We start from the raw sequence: 26,117 nt of genomic DNA, 5'->3' as shown, positions 1-26,117 counted from the left end.
CATGTTCACATTTTGACTTTGTATAATTTTGACAGGACATATTTTTATGGAGAGCAAAATCTTTTGGGATATTTCAAATTTAAGTTTATTTTTTATATAAAATGACATAAGATTGAAGACATTTTTTTTTATGTTTGTTCTTTTAATGTTTACTTCATTTCTAACTTGTATAATTTAGACAGGATATGTTTTTATAGAGAGCAAAACAAGTTTTTGTTAAGTTTTAAAAGTTTTAGTGTGCTCAATAAATGTTTATCCTGTTCGGCCCGCGACCTAAAATATGTTTTGGATTTTGGCCCCCTGTGCAATTGAGTTTGACCCCCCCTGATTTAACCCCCAGGCTGACCCCTGTTCACCCTGTTCAACACCAGTAGTGCAGAGGATGCACAAGTGTGGGCGCTTGTCAGAGCGACCCCTGGAGGCCAAGCATAGCACTTGCCTTAAAGTAGCTGAAGTTAAGAAGCAGGAGGCACAGTGACAGTTATTGTGTGGAGAAAAGGCTATAATTTTATCAGAATCCAGCAAAGCTCTATGGAAAAACATGACAGCAACACTGCATAAGGACATTTAGAGCTCAGTTTCACTTGACAGGGATTCTGAGATCACATTTCTCATCACACTATCATTTTACAAAACAAAGCACGGCCTAAATGGTCAGTTATACTACTGTCTTAAGTACATGGTTATTAATATGCATCATGGTTCTTATATATAAAGGTGTATGGTTGTAATCGTATTGATCACACTGAAGTGATTTACTGATTCATTTTTCTCCAGCACTATGCATAAAATCCAACATATACTTTGTAGTCTGGGATGTTTTCCTTTTTTATGTTGATAACTGGCTTCTTCCGACGAACGTGATTAATTGAAGTGATGGAGGAGTTAGTGGTTAGTACCGAGTCTGTCCGTGAGTTCCTCAAATCTCTCTCAGCCCTGACGCTCAGGCACTTTTCACAGACGTGAGTAATCGATCCCAGATCTCCAGCTAGCAGGAGCAATGTTTTCATGCCTGCTGACGACCTGCGCTAGTAGTCACTCTGCCATGGCGCCCGTAATGTCGCTGATGAAGGAGGGGACATCATAACATCGTGTTTTAAATCGCTTTAGTGAGAACTATCCCTTGCGTTTTGCTACCCTTGGTCTGAGTTTAATTAAATTCATCTCTGAACCGGCCATGACCGTGGAGCAGAATGTCCTCCAGCAGCATTCTCAGAAGGTAAGCTTACAGAAGCTAACTTGGTGGCTAGCTAACTTTAGCCTAACTGCTGTGCAGTTACGTAGTTTTACAGCTCTAAGTACTTACAGACTAGACTATCCAATTCTGTGCCTAGTATGCTTAAGCATGATTTTTTGCTTTATTTGGGTTGAGGAACGGTTCTTAGAAGTTAACCGTTTTGTACATGGCAAGTGCATTTCTTAAAGCTAGGCCTAACCGTATCCCAGCGTAGGTAAAGGCGTTATCCAGTATTTTGCTAGCTGTTGGCTAACATTAGCTAACGGTACCACGTAAAGTTAAGTTTAGCCGTAGCTTTGTTTGCGATGTGTAACGTTAATCACTGTCAGCACTTTGTGTTTATAAGAGCAGACGGCACTTCGCTTGGTACCGTTAGCACAGTAAGTGACTGTTTCATCAGTCGAAGTAAACAAGGCCAAGTCAGAGATGTAACGTTAATGTTACTGTCGTATTGGAGTAAGTAAACCTTTTATTGTCATGGGGCGCTTCACTGGAGGCATTTCGCGATGTTGGTTACCGCCAGGAATTGTATTTAGCTTGAAGGAATGGGTATCTGTGTTTCTGTGTTGAAATGTTTCCTAGGTTACTCATCACATATCTGATAGCTTTGTTTACAAAGTGTAGCTAACTGCGATGGTAGTCGGACACATAGCCGAGCAGTGACGCTTGGCGCGGATTGAGTAGCCTAACATCAAGCCAGCAGTGCAGCGGCTCATAGGCGAGAATTCAGATTATTAGGTTACGTTTTATTATAGCTCTCAGTTTTCTAAATGCTTAGGGTCCTAGTAATTGTTTGCACTCTACATAGCTCTGGTCTGTTATATAACGTAAACCGCTTAATGCAACACAGGCAGTATGCTGGCTCTGTGGGTCTCAATGAAAGGAATCCCTCTGCAGAACAGTCATGTTTTACTACACTGCATCGATTTCACATCGAAGGTCTCACTTAGCCATGATCAGATACTAGCAGAGTCAGGTGAACATCTGATGGCCTGATGGTGGCTTTTCAAAAGGTTCATTTAAACTACAGTAAAAATTGGCTAAAATATTTAGCATGCGGAGCTTTTCAGATCTGGTTTGTTTTGACAACACACAGTATAGTTGCAATCATTGCTGTTGTTCTCCATCATTAGAGATCTTCTTGAGTGCAGGGTGTGGTGCACGTTTTACACGCAGGGACTTGTAGACTTGTGATTTCACGTTGAAGGGCTTCTTATTCTGCTTGTTCAATTTGTTTTTGTTTCCAACTGCTTCACATGAACATAGAAACCAACCATAAGATCCAGAGAGTAGATTCAAGGGAATGCCCCCTGTGTGTATCCTGTTATAGGACTTCAAAGTTGATCCCCGTGCCATGCAGAGAATTCTCTGGTGTTATTCACAAGCTGCCACTTAATAGCTGATGACCAGTGTGACAAACAGCCATGCAAGATATGTCACATGGAGATGAGTGTGCATGCATGCATGTCTGAGTAACTGTTCTTGGGGTTGACTTGGCCCAAATCTGTCACAGGTGTGACTTCCTTCCAACTTAACTGACATCCTCTGTCCCAACAAACCTGCATCCATCAGTTTCTGACACTGACCAAAACACACATTCAGTTTTCTGTTTACTTGTCTCCAGTGTTCGGAGCATGGCAAGTACAGTGGCAAAAAAAGTATGTGAACCTACTTTTTCTTGCCACTGTATATGTTATAATGTTGTGATTGCTTGGTAATGGAGTCTGTGCATATCTCAGCACTACAAACATGTGCAGAAATTATACCTATAGCTGCTGTAGTTGGAGCCTTTGGAAAAAGGTCAAATACATTTTGATGTACCAATATGAATTTTATTAAAAAATAAAAAAAAAGCCATATTACCTGATTACCCTATAATATGGTGTTCTGATAGTTTTGTTCCTGTCTGCCTTTTTTAAAAGGACTCCAATTGTCGGGCTTCCTCAGTAATATTTGTCATTCATTGCAGGGACAAGTCAGATAAGTCAGAGTAGCAATTAAAGCCGAAGGACTGGTAAAGAACAGTGCCATATTTATCAGCCTATTGCTGTGGCCTAACTTACCACGTGCTTTACGCTCACTGCTGAGTTATGTAAACTATGATTGTTGTCAAATTAGGTTTGGCGCATTGTTTATATGTTGTTAAGCGGTGAATATTGTTTTCACTCTCTAGCGACTTTTTGAAAATATTTGCCCCTGGGGTTAAAGAAAGTGCTTCTGCTTTTAAAAGCTCATAGAAAATGATGTAGCTGATGGCGTGATTGAAGCAGTTCGGGAACACAACGATGTCTTTCACAGAGTTGCCAGTGTGCAGTTGCTGGTTATTATTTGTTATGATGATGATTAGGATTTTTCTTTTCAAAATTCACATTCATGAGTCAGTCTAGTTGTAGTCCTTCTTAGCAAGCATCTTAGATAATAATGATAATTTGTAATCTATCCACAATGTGTGACTAATTAAATTTTAATGTACTAATCTATATATTTGATATTGTGGCACTGCACATTAAGCTGTAATCACACTGACATTAGATGCTCCAATTTATTTCGAAGGCAAAGAACAGTCTGAAAATACTTGCAGGGCACACAACATTGTGGGCGTGTGAGAAATGAACTTGTATAACATCACTTTATTTAACCCTTAGTGGTGCAGAATATATTCTGGGAGTGTCTGCTAAAACAGTAAACAGACATCCTGAGTGATCATCATGAAGGTGCCATCTAGATTTTTTCACATTCATTATTGCAAATTGGATATACTGCACAAGAACAGAGCGCAAAAGTCATGCTTGGTGAAAGCCTGTGTTGTTTGTGTAGTAGTGATGCCGCTGTTTTAGGAATGCCATGCTATTGTGCATGCCTCCTAAAATTACTACACTTTTGTCTGTTGCACAAATGAAAGCTGCTCCCTGTCTTCCTCTGACTCAAGATTAAGGATTTTTTCCTTGGATGCTGACACGAAGTACCCTCCTCCATTATTTACAGTGCATTTAGTCACGGGTTAAGTGTGCATGCTAATGCCATGTAGTCCAACTAGGTATGACATCACACTTTGGTGAACTCATTATGCTTTGACTAGTCGCATCCAGTCACATACTGTGTCAGTTCCTCAAATACAAAATAGATGTGTGATCATTTCAAATATTGTGACTTGGTATGAGGATACTTTGGTGATTAATGATTGCTTTTTTTGTAGAGGTAAAGTAGCAAGGTGTGTGTGTGTGTGTGTGTGTGTATGTGTGTATGTGTGTGTGTTTTAAGCAACAGGATAGAGCACACAGACACACAAGCAGGCAGATGCACTGAAGTGACTCGAATTAAAAACTGGTGATATAGCAGTTCGGGAACACAACGATGAACAGGGGAGCAGGTAGAAGGAGGAAGACTCAGGTGGCTGGAAATGGAGGAAAAGTATGAAGGCATCTTGTGGTAGTAGCAAGGAGGAATCAAGGCCAAAATAAACAGGACTGAGACAGAAATCATGATGCAGATGTGGTTAAATGTTGGTTCTAGCCAACATGACTATGTTAGTCGTTAATCAGTGCTCAGTTAAAGACCGTTGAGAATCATAATCTTAACTTAGTGCAACTTTATTTGTCCTGAAACTATGAGCAGTGTGATTACCAGAAAAACTGCAAAATTCACTTTTTGTTGTGACAAAAAGACTAATTGTTGCACACATGGCATTAGAGCAGATGAACTTCCATCCATCCAGACTAATTGCACTGTGAGCTCCATGAGTAACTGTGATGCATGTCACCATGTAAATTTTCTCCAGTTGAAACAATTACAACAACAATAAAAAGATACTAAAATGTAATAATAATAATGCCCCCTAGCTTGTAGCCTTGTCTAGAGAGAATGTACACACAGACCTTACTTATTATTGATTTAATGTTGTTTTTTCATCTATTATTAATACATCTATTTTGTATTTGAGGAACTGACACAGTATGTGACTGGATGCGACTAGTCAAAGCATAATGAGTTCACCAAAGTGTGATGTCATACCTAGTTGGACTGCATGGCAGGTTGGGGGGGAGATCCTCCCTCAAGTGGAGGAGTTTAAGTATCTTGGGGTCTTGTTCACGAGTGAGGGAAAAAGGGAGCGTGAGATTGACAGACGGATTGGTGCATCGGCAGCAGTAATGCGGTCGGTGTACCGGTCCGTCGTGGTGAAAAAGGAGCTGAGCCGAAAGGCAAAGCTCTCGATTTACCGGTCAGTCTACGTTCCTACCCTCACCTATGGTCGTGAGCTTTGGGTCATGACCAAAAGGACAAGGTCGCTGATACAAGCGGCTGAAATGAGTTTCCTCCGTAGGGTGGCTGGGCGCACCCTTAGTGATAGGGTGACGAGCTCAGTCACCCGGGAGGAGCTCGGAGTAGAGCCGCTGCTCCTCTGCATTGAGAGGGGCCAGTTTAGGTGGCTTGGGCATCTGTTTCGGATGTCCCCCGGGACGCCTTGCAGGGGAGGTTTTCTGTTGGAGGGACTATGTCTCTCGGCTGGCCTGGGAACGCCCCGGTGTCCCCCCGGAAGAGCTGGAGGAGGTGTCCAGGGAGAGGGAAGTCTGGGCATCTCTGCTTAAGCTGCTCCCCCCGCGACCCGGCCCCGGATAAGCGGATGAGAATGAATGAATGAATGAATGTTGTTTTTTCACCCTTAAATATGTGTTTTTTGGTTATTGTTGTTGTTGTTGTTTGTTTTTAAAGAACATGTACCTGTATGCCCCTCTCTTTTTCTCTTTTAATAGCACCAGCAGACACTAATAAACCAGTTGAGGGAGGTGACGGGTACCACAGACGTTCAGCTGCTTCAGCAGGCCCTGCAGGTACATCATGAGATGCTTGCATTACGAATTCTAATATCAGAGTCCACATGTACAGTTGATCCAGGTGTGAGAGGCTAACACAGACTTAAAGAAGACTAGTCACAGCTGTACTTGTTACCAAAGAGGCATATATGGAATGAATGCTTTAATGCTTTTGTAAATAAAAGGTTTCAGTTTTTACTTTTTAGCACAAAATATTCTAATGTTCTATTGCACATGGTAGAGCTTAATATTAATGCACAATGTGTGCAGGGGTATTGTAGTATACTGGTTTTGATGTTAACAGTGATATTGCTAATCCAGAGCTAGTAACAGGTTGAGACGTTATCACTGGTTTCCACACTACATCAAACAGAAAAATGAAGAAGATGCAGTTCCTAAATATTTTTTTATTTAGTTACCTTTTCAGTATCCATGAAGTAAAACTTGTGTGTACTTTTACCTGGCATGCTGTTTGATGGTGTAATTTTGTACTATTTGTACAGTGTAGCTATTTGTTTTTGTACTATGTACTATTGTTAGTATTTTAAATTGTTAGTATTTTAAATTGTTAGTGTTGCTGCCACCCTTTTAAACAGTGTAAGGTGTGGATCATTAATTGTTGTTATAGTAATAACCATGAGAAAGAAGGGTGAGCACGCTGGGATTTCCCTCCGCACCCACACTAAACAACTTTTTGTAGTGAACAATATTATACAATATTATTATACTACAGAAATATTAGAGCTGCTGAATCAGTTATATGACGGTAAGGCTCTATATGAAAAAGGTATAAAGGGAAATTACAGTCGGCATACCAGATGAATTGGGATACCAGCTAGCACTGCTAAAGACTGTATTCATTGCTAGTTCTGTTTCTTGTACACACACATTCAGAGATTGCTTAATGTTGAAACAGTTTCTACCTTTATCCGTTTACAAACTGTCCTTAGATAATTAATCAAAACACACACATACAGGAAAAGGAGCATGTTGTTTCTGAAGCATGTTTCATGTATCACACAGGTGGGAGGTTTGTATGTCTCACATTTATGTCAGACCCATTCAGATGAGACTGCTGGCACATGTTACTCTCTGTGGGAGTTGTTTATCACACATTACTACTAAATTATACAATCACTTATCAAGACCTAATAAGTTTGAGTTTCAGGCTTGCTGTGCACAAAAGCATTGTCTGTTTTTAGATGAGCAGAAGTGTTCTGTGGCTACTATTGATATATCATCTAAACAGGAATCAAATATGGAATCCTCAACTGATTGTTTTTCTGTGTTCATATCTAACTAACATAACACTAAACTAACCCACTGTTACCACAGGTGAGCAATGGAGACCTGGCTGAAGCTGTGGCCTTTCTGACAGAGAAGAACGCGAAGGTTCCTCAGCAAGATGAGACAACCTACTACCAGACGTCCCAGGTGGCCAGTGACAGATACATCAGTGTGGGCAGTCAGGCAGACACAAGTGAGCATTTCTGTAAACTACTAGCACAGATGTTCTAGAGACCATACAGGGATGATTAAAGGAAAAAAGAAACAAGAAGAGAAGTAAGCACAGTTTACAGTCTCACAATGAAGGCTTCTCTCTTGATGTAGATGTTATTGACCTGACTGGAGACGATAAAGATGACCTGCAGAGGGCTATTGCACTCAGCTTGGAGGAGTCCAACCGGGCATTCAGGGAGACGGGCATCACTGATGAGGAGCAGGCCATCAGCAGGTGCGCTCAGCAGCATTTCTGACTTAGGAAAAAAAAAAACCTTCAACAACATTCTGAACTCGGCATCTGTTCAAATGCCTAAACAAGCAGCACCAAGCCTCGGTGCACTTAACAGCTACACTGCCTCCATTTTTGTTGGGGGTGTGTGCTTTGAGTTGTAGTGATAAACAAAAGCCTTATTGTAATCAATATAAGGAGGTCAAACCAAGACACACAGGTAGCACAGAACATGCATGGTTTGAGCTTTATTGTTTTCCGAAGACACTGCATGTTTCAGAAATGTAATGGTGAAATTAATATTTAGACAAGTCGTCACTTTCACCCCATTTTAAGGGCCTTTTTTTCCCTCACATCCACCTCCAATGCTAATCGTCACCTGCCTGGTAATCACTGTTATTAATCTATTATACCCTGATAAGGGAGGGAGGAAGTTTCATGAACATTGCATTTTAGATTACAACCTTTGCTATGAAGTATAATGTGACCAGACTGAAGCACAATATTAAGCGGCTTCATCTGACAGTGTAATTAAATCCCAGTTTGACTAAACTGACATGGCTGTTGAAATAATCCTTTCTAATGGCTAACTGCTTTGTCATTTATACAGAGACATGGCACTTTTAAGAAATGCTTTTAAACTCGTATATTCACGTGTATTCAATTGAAGGTAATCAGGTGGGGTGCACTGTGACAGAGGTTTGTTTTTGGCATGAGATGAAAGATGTTTGAAAATAGCACACAATAAGTGCTGTTGAATATCATGATCCTGTAGTGATGGGTCTGCCAGAGCATGTCTAATGTTTTCCAAAAAGGAAAAGGTATTGTATTCTTCCATAGAATTTGTTTGTATTTGACCTTCTTCTTATTTTTAGAGTTTTGGAGGCCAGCATAGCAGAAAACAAGGCAAGTCTGAAGCGTACTCACACGGAAGTATGGAGCGATTCACCCAACCCACACGACAGAAAGAGGATAGACAGCTGCCCTGTGGGGCTGAAAAATGTTGGCAACACCTGCTGGTTCAGTGCTGTCATACAGGTAAGCACGTACACATACTCAGTGGTGAAAGGCATTAATTAAAATCTCTTTTGTTTGTTTCTTGTAGTACTTTAGTCGTTCACTGACTTTCTTTGGCAATGAGAAACTTACAGGCGGCTTGATATTTGCTTTCCTTGGTGCATCCCTGTTCGGTTGCACATAGTTTATGCAGGTGATGCAGAAATCAGGGTTTTCATCTTCAGTCGTCTTAAGTAGCAGTGGATAAGAGATTCATTTAAATGTTTATATGCTGGAAAAGAGTGGATATGCTGGCGACTTTTAGCGCAGCTGTCACAAAGACTTCTTGTATGCTGGTAGAGTCAGTGGCAGAATGTGACCTTGTTGAAATATGCCAGATGAACACTGGATACACCATCACATGGTGCCTGGCTCCTGTGTGTAATTTAACCCCCAACCTTGAGAAGAAGGCATTGCTTGAACCTGACCCCGTGGCTCTTACAAGAACTGGAGTAAACAACTTTCCCTCTTCTAAATGATATTTCCAAATCATGACGGTTTCCGTGTCCACATTCGCTTAGAAAACACCAATTTAACATTATGACCCTAAGTGAAAGCAGTGAGTTTAAGTGGTTGTTCCCGCCACTGTTGAACAAGTTGAGCACTCGGGACCCCAGTTTGTGTAGTTTTTGCTGCATCACACTAAGCTGAGTTTGCAATTAAATGATGGTAGTGATAGTGATTTTTTTTTTTTCTTGTTATGGAAACATTTCATAATGCATGTTTGTGAATAGGTGTCCTTACTTTCCAACATTGCCTCTGGCTGTTTTTCATCACTTTTCCTGCAGCAAGTGCTGTCTAATTAATATAAGTAACAATTTATTTTTGTTTTATGAACAGAAGCATGTAACAGATTGACCTGAGTAGGTAGTGATTTAAAAGAAAATATGTATGCATTAAGAGCATAATCCTTTTATTTCAAAATAATTTTTAGTTAGGAAAAGTTATAAAACATACGCAGTGCCTGAGCAGTACCATGCACATATATTGTTAATGTAATGTATACAAAATATTGTGAATAATAATTAAAACAAGTTTGAATCTTACAGCAGTTATTACAGCTTCCCTTCCTTGATTTTTATAGTTAAGTTAATCATGACTGTTCTCTCAGGGATAAAACAGTAAATGTGGGCTAAGGCTGTCTTATTGTTCAATGTTACTAAACAGTTTTTTCCATCTCTCACTTCAAGTCCCTGTTCAACCTGTTGGAGTTCCAGAGGCTAGTGCTCAACTACTCTCCACCAGCCAGGGTCCATGACCTGCCCCGAAATCAGAAGGTGAGACATCCCAACCAAGGAAAATGAAGAAGCAGCAAGAAATCTAGGACGTCTTCACATCATTAAGCATCAACTCTGTTTAAATCAGAGTTGTTGTGTTTTTTTAATAGCCATTTGCAGCTTTAGCTCTCCTCCTGAAGAGCTGCAAGCCTTCATTCAGCAGCTGTGTGATCTTGTCCTGAGGTCACAGAAGCTTAGCGTTTTATCTGTGATAGTTCACTTAACTCACTGCTAGTCGGCTACAAGAACTGCTAGCTGGAATGGTGCTGGTGCAAAATGTTCTCTATAGCATTGGTGTTTTCTCCAGAGAAAAAACATGCACAGAGAGCCTGTTTTGATTGACCCTAGAGTTTTTAAAATTTAGACAAATTAGTCCCCACCGTCAACACTACAGTGAGAGGACGGTGCTCAGCATGTTTTTGTTTGCTTACATTTTCTCTGCAGAGTTCTCACCATAGGGTTTGCCTGCTGCTAATCTGGTCTAAGCCTCTGCTGTGGATGTGCGGTTAGGAGGAGTGATCTCTTCAATGTTCCTACTGTCATAGTCACTGACTGTTTTACTTTAACAGAATGAGAGCTGGAGCTTAGATTCTAGTTCTTACATCAACATTCCTGAATCAGAAATATTACATATTAAAAGAGAATCTATTTTACATGTTGCTAAATGTTCATCTTTAAGAGTGCAGTTGTGCCAAGAAGTCAGTAATATTTTGTAAGGTGTTAAACCTCACACTGTAAAGGGCCTTGAGATGACTTCTGTTGTGATTTGGCGCTATATAAAATTTATTTATTTATTTAATTTATAGAATTTATGCACGGTTCAGTGACTTAGCCAACAGAAACCTTTAATCACATCTTTTCACAATCTCTTAATCACAATATTGTGTTTGCTAATGGAGCATTCCCCAACTGTCATAGTTGAAATGTTGTTTAGCAGTTTGTGTGTGTGTGTGTGTGTCCTGTATACAACCGAACACTGTATTGTTGATTGTTTTACCAGGAGCACAGGAACCTGCCCTTCATGCAGGAACTGAGAAACCTCTTCTCCCTCATGGTCGGATCCAAGAGGAAATACGTGGATCCATCACGAGCTGTGGAAATCCTCAAAGACGCCTTCAAGTCGAGCGAGTCACAGCAGGTAAGCCTCTTTCTGCAATATCCTGTTCAACATAATAACGCCTACTTTGTATAGGCTGTGTTCGATGAATATTGGGTATCTTTGGACCGATCTGATCCAATGTTGTCCAATCCTGATGAATTAATAAACTGTATACCTTGACTTGTTGATGACATTGAAGGCAACAGCTTTATCTTAGACATTGCTTTCCTGACATTGTAAAACAAAATATCACACTAGTTATTTGGTTTTATTATTAAAATAAATACCTTGGTATTTTTATTGTTAAAATACACAATATTTTTACAAAAAAACGTCACCATCTGGATTTAACTAAGCAAATAGGTAAAAGCCTGTAGTTCTGCATGGATAATTATGTTAGACTCTAACTAATGCAGTGAGTAGGTTCTTATTTCTTAAACAACTGTGTTGGAAGACTGATTTACCAGATTTACCCTGTTCCAGAGTGATGAGTGCATTAGGGTAAGAAGAGAGGCAGGTGAAGTGATTCACCCATCATGTCTAGTGCCTACCATACAAGCCTGTGGGGGCAGTGCTATGTTCTGGGGCTGCTGCAGTTGGTTAGGTCTAGGTTCAGCAATGTTATGTGTCCAAACAAAGACTAAAGACGAAAGACCCTGAATATACTGAATGGCCAGGTGATTCCATCAATGGATTTATTTCTTCCCTGATGTCAAAAATGTTTTGTGTTTTTTTTTATTTTTTGCCAATGCTTCCACCACCCTCACAACATTTCCTTTGCAGTTATTACAAGTAGCTGTCAAACATGTCAGTGTAGGAAGCTCAAAATAACATACGTCCATACAGCTGAGTCTTCGTCTCCATGTTGATGTGAGTCAAGTCTACTGGAACACTGCACATGCTGCATGCATGCATCACAAACATGAAATTAAAGCGTGTAGATCATCCTATATGGATATCCAATATTGATATCTGATTGTTGAATCCCTACACTTAACCTCTCTCACCTACAGTAGAACAACAAAGAGAGGGCTAAGCAGACACATTCACAGCTGGGATCTCTGCAGGTATAACTGAGGTTGGCCCTCTAGCCTCTGTACTTACCAGTCATGCTGCTCCTCTGAGTTTTAGTCAGGTTGGACAGACTTTGACCTAAATTACCAGGTGCCATTGATGTCTGTGAGAGAGTGGTCTGCAGGTTTACTTTGAGCCTCTGCAGTCTGTAAAGACCAGTCACATCATATCCAAAGCAAAGGAATGGCTTTGGCATTTATTTGACAGATTGGACTTTCTCGCTCATGGGTGTAGTTCAGTCCCGTAGTTTAACCTTGTGACCTCAGTGTCCCAAAGGCAGTCCTGTAATTGGTCATTTTGTATGTTCATGCCTTGCTCAACAGCAGGATGTCAGTGAGTTCACCCACAAGCTGCTGGACTGGCTGGAGGATGCCTTCCAGATGAAGGCAGAAGAAGACAGGTAACCACTGCTGTGTAAATCAAGAGATATCGCTATCACCATGCAAACAGCACACATACACATGCTTTTTGTTGTTGTGCAGCACATTCTAAAGCTGACAATCAGATGTAATTTTTTTTACATTAACTGAACCAGAAATGTCTCCTGTAAACAACAGTGACCTGCATTTTTAAACACCACCTTTATTTGTTTTTAGGGAGGGAGAGAAGCCAAAGAACCCTATGGTGGAGCTTTTTTACGGTCGCTTCCTTGCTGTGGGTGTCCTGGAAGGTGAGATAAGGTGTTAAATTAAAACCAATAAAGAGAAAAAGTGAAGGGTAACTAGAGAATTACAGAAAGATTAAGCATTAGGATGGTTTTGAATGTAGCAGCCAGAAAGCAAGTCCTTGCCCCTAGTAATGAAAGGTGACCTTGTCTTAATGAGATACGGCCCATGTAAACGAGGGAAGCTGTTGCATTGATTGTGGAAGACCTTGACGGCTGACTGACATTGCGCTTATTATGCATGACAATACTGGCTCAGAGCCACAAAAAGCTGGGCCAGTGCACTCTGCTGCTCATAAGATGACCTTAATACCTCATCTCCATGTCCACCAGCAACTCCTCTGCTTCTCTTTGTTGTTGGTGCAGGGAGTCCTGCACAGCTGTTTGTGCAGTGTACACTCTTTTTCCTTTGAAATGCTTTTTATTTGAATCATCATTTATGATTATTGGTGCTCATTTGTTCATCTCTGTTGCTTGTGTGTAATTCCACAGGCAAAAAATTTGAAAACACAGAGATGTTTGGGCAGTACCCCTTGCAGGTGAACGGCTTCAAGGATCTCCACGAGTGTCTTGAGGCAGCAATGATTGAGGGCGAGATCGAGTCCCTGCACTCGGCAGAGAACTCTGCGAGGTCTGGACAGGAGGTGAGTGCTTCAGTTAAACCATTCAGGAATCTTTGATGGGCATTTTGACAAGTTGTGCAAAACAAAAAGATTTTTTCCTCACCTTAATGTGAAATTTAAGAAATGCAGATTACTATAGTGAGTTGGATTTGTTAATAACACTGGAGTGAGTGATCCTCTCCAAAGATTTGGCCCCTTTGCCTTCGGGTGACACCTGTGCTATTTTGGTTTTTGACCTCTGGTTAGCTGCAGCACTGCTTACACCTTCCCACAGCGGCTGGGAGCAACTAATTACCAGAACAGTCCTTAGATGGTCATGGCACCCAGGCCTCTGGAAAAGCATCAGCCATCTGTTTGAGTCCAAATAAAAGTGTACTCAGAAAACTTGGCAAGCCAAACTCCACTGTGAAGTTAAAATGTCTTTTTTAAACTCTTTATTCTGATTTAAGAGAATTAATCATCAATATCCAATTCTCTCTTAGCACTGGTTCACAGAACTCCCACCAGTTTTAACGTTTGAACTGTCAAGATTTGAGTTCAACCAAGCACTAGGACGACCTGAGAAGATCCACAACAAGCTTGAGTTCCCCTCCATGCTCTACATGGACAGGTGATAGAAATAATAACACTATGATCACATGCAGAATCTCTGGTCTCTGCTAGTAAAAACAGTTAACCCCAGGTCTATTAAAGATGTGCCTGTGCTATGATCCTTGTGCTGGTAGGTACATGGACAGAAACAGGGAAATAACCAGAATCAAAAGGGAGGAGATCAGGAGGTTGAAAGAACATCTGACGCTGCTCCAACAGCGACTGGAGAGGTACGACTTGTCTACAAGTACATGTTTATTTAGCTAAATTACTCTCAATGTCCTTGGAGAGTAATTTCTTATTGTCTCTTATTCTGCCATTTTTTGCTCCTTCTCGTTTACATCTATCTCTGTGAGCCTCACTGTTTCTGTTCTCTCTCAGGTATCTAAGTTATGGCTCAGGCCCCAAGAGGTTTCCTCTGGCAGATGTCCTCCAGTATGCTATGGAGTTTGCCTCCAGTAAGCCAGTGTGTACCTCCCCAGTTGAGGACATTGACTCATCAGCACCTCCCGGTGGCACAACAGGACAACAGCTTCCCCCACCAAGGCAAGTTTCCTAACAGACAAACCAGAAGCCTTCTCCAGTGTGTCCCTCAGCCATCATCAGCGTTTAGATGATCATTGTTGTAACATTATTTTAAGCTATTAAAAGCTATTAAGCTATTGTTTTTATTCTGTATGCGGTGTCTCTAATCTTGCAGCATAGCTGAGCAGGACTCCTTGCCTCCCCTAGAGAGCTCAGGCCCTGCCTCAGGTCCCACCACAGCTCCCACTGCAGCCCAGCAGCAAAGAGTACCCATTCATAAGCCCTTTACCCAGTCCCGGCTTCCACCCGACCTTCCGATGCATCCTGCCCCACGCCACATCACTGAAGAAGAGCTTAGGGTGCTTGAAGGCTGCTTGCATCGTTGGAGGAGTGAAGTGGAAAATGACACCCGCGGTAGGTTTACCTGCTTGTTTCTGTTGTGGCTTGTATAATATTGAATTAGAATGGCACTTAGTGACTGATTGTATCTGATGTGTCTTCTCACTAGATCTGCAGGGCAGCATAACCAGAATCCACAGAACCATTGAGCTAATGTACTCTGACAAATCTATGATGCAGGTGAGGAACACTTATGTAATCCATCTTATTTGTGATGAAAAACAAAGCTGTATTAACTGTGACAAGCATGTTTAATCTTTTTTATGCCGTTTCAGGTTCCATACCGGCTTCATGCAGTGCTGGTCCATGAAGGACAGGCGAACGCAGGCCACTACTGGGCTTACATCTACGACCCACATCAGCGTTGCTGGATGAAGTACAATGACATCTCTGTCACTAAGTCGTCCTGGGAGGAGCTGGTCAGGGACTCATTTGGAGGCTACCGCAACGCTAGTGCCTATTGTCTCATGTATATCAATGACAAGAAGCCCTTTCTCATAGAAGGTACACATCGTATTCAGCATAGTTAGCTATAGCGCAGTTGGCAGTAGCATTTATATGTGTTTTTGAGTGGAGAGGTTTGTTACTCATAAATGTGACACAGTACTGTGATTCACTGTATTACAATTGTTGAGAGATCGGCTCTGATCTGCTTTGACCAAAACTAAACTTGATGTTGAGTTTGTGTGTTCAATTCAATTCAATTCAATTTTATTTGTAGAGCGCTTTTTACAATTGACATTGTCACAAAGCAGCTTTACACAACCAAAGAACAGTACATGAACAGTGTATGTGTATGAGTCATAATAATGTGATTGTCCCTGATGAGCAAGCCGAGGGCGACAGTGGCAAGGAAAAACTCCCTGAGTGTGTTGAGTTTGTGTGCGCTCTGGTAGTGGAAATGGGCATCAACACAGCATTGCTATATGTCTCACAGTTAAAATTAAATTTATATCCTTTCAATAAATCCTAGATCAACCTTTAGTTCTAAAACCAGGATCTTCAGTAATTGCAGCAAGTCACAATCGGAAAACAAGGTGTGCCAAAGTCTGTAGGCTGTTAATGCATGAATATACATTTAATGAAGATTTGACTTATTCTGCTTCTGTGTATACAGTACATTTATCTTGACAATGTACACACAGAGCACAGGCATTTCAGTTCAGCCGGATCTCATTTATTGTAGCTGCACATTGTAGCTGCCATGCAAAACTGTCTGGCTGCCTAACCCACAGGTTTCAATAAATTATTCATAATTTTAGTATATTTCATAACTTGAACACGAAGCAAAAAAGGTCCAGTGTGATTGTAAGGACTGGATAAAATGCTAAAATCACCAGTTTCATGCAATTCATGGACTGAAGTTCATTTAGTAAACCTCAGATTGTTGAACGTTTAAAAAGATCATTTTTTATATTATTTCTTTAATGTGCCTACACATTCTTATATGTAACCCTACACATTTTCATTTAGGGACATAAGTGGCGCCTAAAAAATAAATGTACACGTAACGCCCTGCCCTCATTTTATTGTACAATTCAGCAGCCACTGCAGTGCAATCATTTGCCAGTGCTTTACAGTATTTCTAACGGAGCCTGGGTGTTCTTTCCTTCTGTCTTTCATGACTACTTTGCACCACCTACTGTATTTTTAGTGTATATTTTTAATTTCTGGTGTTTTATGTACTTTTCTACTGCATTGTTCGTGGCATTCTGAATATGACTGTTGTCCCTCTTTGTTGGCCTTGCAGAGGAATTTGATAAAGAAACAGGACAGATACTCAGTGGCATGGACAAACTGCCAGCAGACCTGAAGCTGTATGTGAAGGAGGACAATGAGCTCTTTGACAAGGAGATTGAAGAGTGGGACATCCTGCAGGCCCGCAAGGCCCAGCAGGAGAAGCTGGCTCTGGCCACAGCAGCAGCTGCTGCTGCCTCAGCAGCATCCAGCACCTCCACTTCTTCCTCGTCCCCTCAGCCCATGAGTATCGAATCCAGCCCCCCAGACAATGCAGGTCAGGGTCATGGCATTTACAATAGTGAGGAGAAAGCCTGATAGAGAATCAAAACTCATTTGTAAGAAAAATACAGATCCATACAGATTTTGTGTGTAGCTTAGGTGACTGTTATCATTTGTACACGCGTAACCTAAGCAACATTCTATCAAGGTCCAAAATAAAAGTTTTCTGTATGCAAGTGGAAAATGCGATAGTAACACTCATGTTAATGCAATTTACACCTTGCATGCTATTGTTTTAGCATTTGTGCTAATGTAGAAAATCATTTTGAAAGTGGGAAAAGAAAATTACTGACTTGTGGTCGTGATTTGATGGTGGTGTCACCCTCCCACAGTATCCCAGCAGGACCCCGAGTACATGGAGCAGCCGTCACCCACGAATGACTCCAAGCACCTGCAGGAGGACACAGAGAGAGCCATCTCCAGGGCGGCTGCTGAACAGGAGGAAAGAAGCCCCGAAGCTTTGTTAAGTGCTGTATGTAAAATGCTACACTCACACATAGTCAGTGTTATCCATCATGGCACATCAACACATAAATAATGATTATTAATAATTAACAAACAATAAGTGTAATTGTGTTATTTTATTTCATATTCCACCTCCTTCCCCTTGAAAAAAGACAACACCAGTAGAAATAACAATCCGGTTTTAACACATCCCTCTTGTCAGTGTTGTAACAGTGCATCACAGGGCTACTAATGATGGGATTGTAGCAGGACTTTACCAAACAACAGTCTTCATTTCTAATAGTAAGCAAATATACAAAGCTTTGTTCCAGGGGATACACATGTGTTCCAGTGCTGAACAGTGTTCATTCATATTTAGTGTGGTTGCTATTCCAAATACACACACAGCCACAAGGATCTAGGATGCATTTGACAATTTCATTAAATTATTTCTGATATCTTACATTTAGAGAAAAAGGGGGAAAAAAAATCAAATTTAAAAGCAGAGTAGCTACATCATTAGAGACGAAGTAGATTATTCTGGGAGACCACATCAAATCAAATCTTACTGCATTTAAAGTTCCTTTCCCTTCCATCAGCATTGTATCCTTTCTGCTTCATCTGTCTCATTCTCTCTGCAGTCTGTTCCCCCTTCCACTGCCCCTCAACCTGAGGTCCAGGTGAGCACCCCCTCCATCCCTCCCCCTGACCTTGTCACAGAGGATGAGTGCCCTGGCCAACACACCGTAGAGGTGGCAATTCCCAATGTGGGGACCTTTGTCATTGAGTCAGAAGAGGGGGGGTACGATGATGAGGTAGCTGTTTCACAGGCAAATCTTCTCTCCCCTTTTTGTGCTGAGAAGTTTGTGCTTATTTACATATGGAGTGAGAACAGCATTGCCCGTTCACATGGCTCGAAATTAGATTTTTCACACCTGAGAAAATGTGACACTTGATGCAAACTGAGTTCAGGATTGGCTGGAGGCTTAAATGCCAACCTATAAAACACTGACCTCTTTGTTGGCCTTTCTGCACCATTCTTGTGTGAAAAGTCTCTCCTTGAGCCAGTTTGTATCTCAGCACAAAGACAGGTTGGCATTTTGCAGAAAGTTCAAGTCTGCTTCTTCACAAGATGCTGTTAACTGGAGAAAAGAAAGTCACAGTCATAGTATCATGATGTGATGGGAAAAAACTGTTTATCCTGCATTTGATAACAGAAAACACCTGCGGGAGACGTGCACATATTTCATGCATTTATCATGGATTGGTAGTTTTTTCCTTTGGGTTGGCTTGAAATCAGCAGTAGTGGTGTGAGTTCAGGCTCGCTGTTGTCAGTCAGTATTCTATCCTCTTACCACACTTTCCTGCACTGTTCTGTCGCATACAGCTGTTATATGGCTGCCATAGTTTTCGCAAATTATCCCTGTGAGGGTTGTGCATTGTGCTATTGAACTGAGTGGCTGTACCCCCCCCCCCCCCTACAGTTGTGGCACACTAACCAATGCATGAACTGTGGAGTGATGCCTGGCATGCCCTGACTGCGGTATGCTGTATCTTAGTGCCTCAGAGCACATGACATAGTGGCTGACCTTGGTTTATCACAAGGACTTATTGTTTTGTTTAACATGGTTCCTGCTTCCTGGGCAGGCAATGATGACCCCCAACATGCAGGGTATAATAATGGCCATTGGCAAATCCAGCTGCGTTTATGAAAAGAATGGGCCTGAGGCAGCTTTTTTTAAGGTACTCTCCCTTCACTGTTCCTCATCCCATCATTATTTCCTTGGTGGTTTTTTAAATTTTTATTTTTTTCAATTATCTGTGTGCAATGTGGATACCTTTTCCCTAATGCAAAACAAAGTTATCTTATCTTATCTCCATCTCCACCCCCTTCCCTTTCATGCCTGTCCACTGTGTTCTTATAGTGCAGTAGAAAAAACACTTCAAGCAGAGTAGTATTAGAGTATTTAGCAACGAATACTTAAACTTTCATAAGCACATTGGGCATCAGTCTTAGTTGAGTATTGTTCAACTGTTGAGTCAAAACATTTGGAACGTGATGTTTATTTATTCTTGTGCTGCACAGAAGCCCAACTCTAAACTGCTCAACTTTCTGGGAGGCATATTAGGTCACTGAAATCCACCATACTGTCAAATACATCTGATGTTGCCTAGTTTGATCACGTCCATCCAACAATCATGTGCCTCTCAAATCTTGTTTTTCAAATCAGTGTTTGTTAAGTAAATCAAAAAAAGGGCGGTGGGAGTAAATAACCTTTTAATAATCATGTTTTGTGAAAGAATTGTCTCATAAATTGCTTATGTAATAAGTGAATGTGTTAGCCCACCTAAAATATATGACGTGATCTGTGATATTCATATACCAATCCTACACAAATTATCTTACTGTAAATGGTTTGTTGTGTTCATCAAATTCTGAACAGCAGCTGAAATTGTGTCATTTGAAATAGTAAAATATTTTACAGCAAATGGAGGAAATAGTTAGTTTTTGACTTGCTGTTGTTGGCGATGGGTTAGACCAACACTGCTCCTGAAGCTCCTAAAGTGCAGATGTGACATGGCGGAGTAAGTAATGTCTGTGTCCAAACCAAGTCAGAGTTTTAACCAGGACTTGTTTCTATTTTGTCTCTCTGGTCAGGCCATAAAGCTGGAGTACGCTCGTCTTTTGAGATTTGCCCAAGAGGACACGTCGCCTGAGAATGACTACCGACTTCAGCACATCATCGTCTACTTCATCCAAAACCAGGCACCCAGGAAGATCCTGGAAAGGACTCTGCTCACACAGTTTGCTGACAGGAACCTGGCCTTTGATGAGAGGTAGTTTAGAAGTCACATTTTTACATGTGTCTTTCAGTGTGTTGTGTTCTTTTTCTGTGGTCTTAAACTTTAGCTGAACTTAGTTTATTAATATAAAATCAACTTCTCCAAATGGCCAGTAGAGGGTAGCAGAGATCTTAATTCTGATGTACCACGTCTTTAACAGCTCTCCTGGTTTACTCCTAGCAGACAGACTGTGTCTCATCTGCTAATCCTTTCTGATGACTGTTCCCTCTGTCTTTTGTTCAAACAAATGTCCATTAATGACATTCTTTTAATACGACTGGCAAATATCAAGATCCCTCTCTATTAATATGGTGATGCTCATTCCATTATGGTGTGTAATACCCTTACAATCTCTTAAAACTTTTCAACTCCGCTTGTTGGCCTCAATCCATATTCATGAGTGAAAAATTGATTTCTCCCTTCTCCTCTATTTTGAGCAAGATAATTAGATTTATGTGTGCATGTGGCCTCAATAGGAGCCTCCGGAGGAGTGTTTCACTTCTCCTCTCAGCACTAAAGAGTGATTCATTAGGCCATGTGAAGGCCTTGGGGCAGGGCGGACCGTTTCATCTTCTGGAGTACCTCACAATGACTCACCACCTCATCGCTAACACCAGCTCTTCTTCCTGTCTCCCCGCTTCCCTCACAGATGTAAGAGCATTATGAATGTGGCACGTGCCAAACTGGACCTAATTAAGCCCGAGGAGGTCAACATGGATGAATATGAGGTCAGCAGTTGTACCTTTTGGGGTTTATTTATCTAGATTTGTAGACTAAGGCAGGGTTTGTCATTGTCTTTAAAGCTTTTGCTGTCACATAGTTAACAATTAAACATGGGCAACTGGAAGCTTGATAAAATCATATTTGGTAACTAGTGTGTCTCTTTATCAGATGTGGCATCAGGACTACAGGAATTTTCGCGAGACAACTGTTTTCATGACGACCGGCTTGGAGCTCTTTCAGAAGGCCAAGTACGGTGACACCTTTCCCGTTCTCCTGCTATCATCTTAGCCTTAACTTCTACAAGTTAATTGTTGCACATCACATATATGCTGAGTTCATTTCCCATCTGCAGCCGCCTTTCTCCTGCAGGGGGCAGCAGTAAACTTTGTTTGTAACTCAGCTTTGTAGTAGTGCAGTGGGTTCATTGAGTTTATTTCTTCTGTGCAAAGATCTAAGTGAAACTTTGATATTTGGCATAGACTCGTTTATCAGAATGTAAAACCTGTTCATCGACATCGCTTCTTTTCCAGTTACGTGGAGGCTCTGATGTATCTGATTTACTCGTATCAGTACAACAAGGAGCTTTTGTCCAAAGGGCTGTACAGAGGGCACGATGAGGAGCTTCTCGGCCATTACCGTCGAGAGTGTTTGCTGGTGAGTTTGTTCACGCGTCACACTGTGATTTATTTCAAATAACCTGCCGAATCTCTGTTGAAAGGAGTGGATGTGTTTATTCCTAGACATCAGATTTGAAGAGCTGAACAAAGTGACTACAAAGAGGGCACTACCTCTGTATGGAACCTGTTTTGGAACGGAAACCTTTTGTGTCTCGCAGTCCTTCCCTGTGGTCCCCGTCTCTTCTTTGTCACTCCCTTTCCTCTGTATCAAACTTCCTCTGCTGAAGTGACTCAGCAAAACTAACATGGCCAGGCGTTTCCCCTTCAATACGGAGCTGCAGCACTATAATCAAATTGCTTTTGCTGAGATATTGCTTTGGCTTGCTTGCAGCCCACAAAAGATTCCACTGAAGATTTTTCATTCGATACTGACAGATGAAAATCCTTTTAGCGTTGTGATGTGAGCCCCTTTTCATTTCACTCCCACCAAGCTTCAGGCTCTGGCATTATTGGTTAGGGCTGAGGGTATTTTGGTCAGATCAGCCTCATACTGGTCTTTAGCAGCCCTCTCGCTGCTGCACTCAGTAACCCTACACCAGCATTGTGCTCCTGATGTAATCACTGGAGTGGGAATAGGAAGCAGGAGGGCCAGCGAGTGTAAACACATTACCATGAGACACAAGCGTGTCCTCAGCTAACCTCAAACCTCAGCTCTTCACAGTCTGATCGGTCATCTCAGATCTCTGGCCAGAACCTCTGGCTCCGTCCGCTCAGCTGTTTACCTTCGGCTCTTGTTTTAATTGAAAACACTGCTAACATTGACACAGTTTAATGTACTTGGATGTTTTGCAAATGTAGCCCTGCAGTCCCTCGATTCCAAGCTGGCTCCCAAGAACAGCTTGTTTCCTCTGAGAGAGGAGGTCAGGGAGTTTGTCTGTGACAGTAAGGTGGTTTTTGGCCAAGAACAGGAAGAAAAACTCGCATCCACATGCACAAGAACGTCAGGGCACTCGGTAATATTAACGGTGCCTGTGGGATTACTGTTAGTACTTAGGCTGTCTAGTATTTATCTGAACAAATGGCAAACCACACTAGAAAGAACAAAACAAGAATAGTGAAATAAATTATGTTAAAGGAAAAAGAAAAATAATTACATAAAACAAATATACAAAAGTCAGCAAAGTGCGTTCCTGGCCAAAGTTGATAAACCGAAAGAATTAACAGTGTCCGTGTCTTTAGTTTTGAGAATACTCTTCTGTCTAGAAGCTTCGAGGACAGCTTGACCTTGGCTTGAGTCTGCTGCTGAGGTTTTCAAAATGTGATGCAGGCCGTGTCGGAGGGGGTCATTAAGGGAGAGATGTTAAGCAGAGCTGATGCACAAGGTGAAAGGGACAGGTGGATGCCAATGTTCCAAGCACAACAGGAAGTTTCGCCTGCTTATTAACACGGTCAGCAGTCGGTGCCGCAGCAGTAGCTGTGACACACAGCCCATCGAGGCAATTAAGGTACTTTGAAATGCTGAGAATATTATTGAGGCAGTTTTCATCCAAATTCACACTTCTTCTATCTAAGAGCTAATTTAGCAAAGTTTCAAAGTGTCACTTTGCCAGAATGTAAACAAAAATAGACTAAAAAACAGGACTCAAGTTGGAGCCCAGATCTGAGTAACACACTTCAATATCTCTTAACAGGAAAAGCTGTGAGGATAATGAGAGGATGGATGGATCCTTTAAACAGAATAAAAATCTAACATGTATTCATTTCCTTCCCATAGAAATTAAACGAGCAAGCAGCCGCCATGTTTGAGTCCGGAGAAGAACCAGATGTGAGCACAGGCCTAGGCATCATGAATGAGCTGGTGGTGCCCTGCATCCCTCTGTTGTTGGCCCATGACATTGAGGGGGATCTGCTGGCAGTGGAGGACATGAGGAACCGCTGGTGCTCCTACCTAGGCCAGGAGATGGAATGTGAGTCTCTGTTAGATATTTCTGTAGAGTTGAAGAGTTCTACTTGTTTAAGAGAGTGACTTCCCAGCAACAGCTGCTTCTTCAGTTTAGAGATGTTACAGAGGTGTCTGAGTGTACATGAGCAATCTAGAAATAGATCAGAAAGATTAAGGTGTCAAGTTCTGACATGTAAGATGAAGAATTCTGCACTATTTCTACATTTGTGGCATTGAACACATCAGTTTCTTTAGTTTTCCCCCTTCAGTTGAAGCATCTTCACATGACATTGGATTCAGTCTCGACATGGCTTTAGAATGAAGAGGGACTTTCTCAACAAGTCATGACTGGACTCAATGTTTCTCAAGGACAAGTGTGTTGCACTCTTTGTGGAAACTGCATAATTTATATCCAAACCGCAGTCAGGCACCAAGAGTGACCACACCATCAGGACACAATGCAAAAAGCAGCAGCATCACAGTGTTCAGGGTTCTGTCAGAAGAACAGCCACTAGGTTATAGTAGATGAAACAACAGTTAGCTGCAGCGCATGTGATTATCTCTCAGGTTGCAAAAACACATGAAGTTCTTGGTAGAGGAATACTGTGGCAGAGGATTGAGCTTTTATCAGTGCAAACAGAACTTGTCTGAGTTTCTGGCCTGTGTTCAGGGAAAAGCTGAACACAGGCCGTTATCACCCAGACCCCAGATCACTGCTTTACAATCATGTTTTCCTACTACTTGTGGTATCACATAGAAAACATTTACCTTGTGATTTCTGTGTTTAGGAATCAGATTTTTCACTGTGTTGTGATGCGTGGCCCATATCTCTAATCATTTACTATCTGTCTCCCTCTCTGTCCGTCCGTCTTCCTCTTGATCCTCCAGCCAACCTCCAGGAAAAGCTGACCGACTTCCTCCCAAAGTTACTGGACTGCTCGACGGAGATCAAAAGCTTCCACGACCCTCCCAAGCTGCCCGCCTACTCCACCTTAGAGCTGTGTGAACGGTTCAGCCGCATCATGTCCGCCCTCGGCAGGGTGCACGCAGATGGGAGATGAGCTCAGAGCGACGGACAGACGCCGCTCGCTGTTCCACCTGCCCAGGGCAGAAATCCATGGACCTCTCTTAACCCATGCCTTCCTTATCAATCCAGGGGTCACTCGCTTCTAGCTGTTATTCCTCTGTTACTCTTTTTGCTGCTATAGGTTTTATCATTACAAATATTATTTCACTTTTATTTTAAACAAAACACCGGAGGATGGAGAACAGGACAGACTGTTGGGAGGGAATGCAGGAATGTGATAGGAGAAGTTGGTGGGGGAAGAAAATCAGTGGCAGTTGTACAATGGTTCAAAGCCGAGCACATTCTGCTTCAGCTTCATGCAAAAAAAAAAACAAACAACAAAAAGAGTTTAAGGGTTTTCATAGTTACTATAGTTGTTGTTGCTGTTTGATTCAAGCTTCCCCAATCACGCTCATAGCCCTTCCTCAAGCACCCTTCTCTGCTGCTCCGCCTCCAGTTTGGTACAGTATTGCCACGTTTTGTTTTATTTTTCTAAGGAAGTAAAGGAAGAGAGCCTTCAGATTTATCAGCGGCTCAGAGTATTTCAAATGGGTCTCATGTCTATGTGGACTGCGCCAGAATGAGAGGTTTTAAGTGCTGTGGTAGACAGCCATGGACTTCCTGTGGTTTGTTAATAATTTGAGAGAATAAAATTTTATTTATGGCCCTTTTAGGCTAAATAAACAAATGCTTTGCCTGCTCTTGATTTTTTACTTTGCATACCGATAATTAATAGTTCCAGTGAAATGTGATTTGAGACATTCTGTTGATGGACAGAGGGACGAGCAGGAAGTGAGGTAAGTAGAGGTTCAGAGTCCCGCTCAAAGCTGCGCACATTGTTCTATTGTGATAATTCAGCTTATTAGAATCAGACTTTCATTAAGATGGAGACACACACACACACACACACACACACACACACAGTCCCGAGCAACACGTGGGCATATTAATAACATAAAACTCCATTTCAAGCTGCTTTGAAACTGATGTTTTTTAATGATTGAGATTTTGGACTAATTTCCAGGAGTCATACTAATTTCCGGGAACTCGAATAACTACAAACAACTTACGCGATGATGGCAGGAAACGCTTTGAGAAGCCTTTGTTAAATGTTGCTGACAGCCCTGTGGACGTCATGAGATGAAAGTCGTCTCTCACAGTTGTGTTTAATATTGAATGAAGGTGTGGGGCTGTTTTTGGAGCCATAAAACAAAAACACACCAGAAGAACGTGGTTTCCTCCTGCAGTTTGATCTAATCCTGTATCTTGTCCAGTGTACAGTGATGGGGAGGGGGTTCAGTTGCTCGCACCTTCCCTGTAGCTGCCTGTTATTTTTGTGCTGAGCTGAGGTTTATCATCGATCGATACATTCAT

General features: G+C 41.7%; 1 protein-coding gene across 4 annotated transcripts; it reads left to right on the top strand.

The window, feature by feature from the left end:
* The first annotated feature begins 981 nt into the window (after window positions 1-981).
* Window positions 982-25,424, top strand: usp25 (ubiquitin specific peptidase 25). Of its 4 annotated transcripts, none has more exons than XM_026371105.1 (26): window positions 982-1,219; window positions 5,989-6,066; window positions 7,384-7,528; window positions 7,660-7,783; window positions 8,656-8,818; window positions 10,027-10,113; window positions 11,114-11,251; window positions 12,610-12,686; window positions 12,883-12,956; window positions 13,443-13,594; window positions 14,056-14,183; window positions 14,299-14,394; window positions 14,546-14,710; window positions 14,865-15,103; window positions 15,198-15,268; window positions 15,364-15,592; window positions 16,839-17,102; window positions 17,440-17,579; window positions 18,193-18,366; window positions 19,199-19,294; window positions 20,211-20,389; window positions 21,045-21,123; window positions 21,287-21,366; window positions 21,649-21,772; window positions 23,510-23,702; window positions 24,566-25,424. In XM_026371105.1, the coding sequence occupies exons 1-26, from the start codon at window positions 1,178-1,180 to the stop codon at window positions 24,736-24,738; spliced, it is 3,510 nt and encodes a 1,169-aa protein (XP_026226890.1). In that variant the 5' UTR covers window positions 982-1,177; the 3' UTR covers window positions 24,739-25,424. The 4 variants fall into 4 exon arrangements, with proteins under 4 accessions (XP_026226890.1, XP_026226894.1, XP_026226891.1 ...); XM_026371109.1 differs by having other exon boundaries at window positions 18,193-18,231; window positions 24,566-25,423; XM_026371106.1 differs by having other exon boundaries at window positions 12,613-12,686; window positions 24,566-24,738.
* Window positions 25,425-26,117: the final 693 nt, after the last annotated feature.

Source organism: Anabas testudineus, chromosome 14 (assembly GCF_900324465.2).
Source record: "Anabas testudineus chromosome 14, fAnaTes1.2, whole genome shotgun sequence".
In the NCBI taxonomy this organism is placed as follows: domain Eukaryota; kingdom Metazoa; phylum Chordata; class Actinopteri; order Anabantiformes; family Anabantidae; genus Anabas; species Anabas testudineus.
The sequence above is the reverse complement of the archived record's forward strand: the minus strand, read 5'-3'. Positions and strand labels throughout refer to the sequence as shown.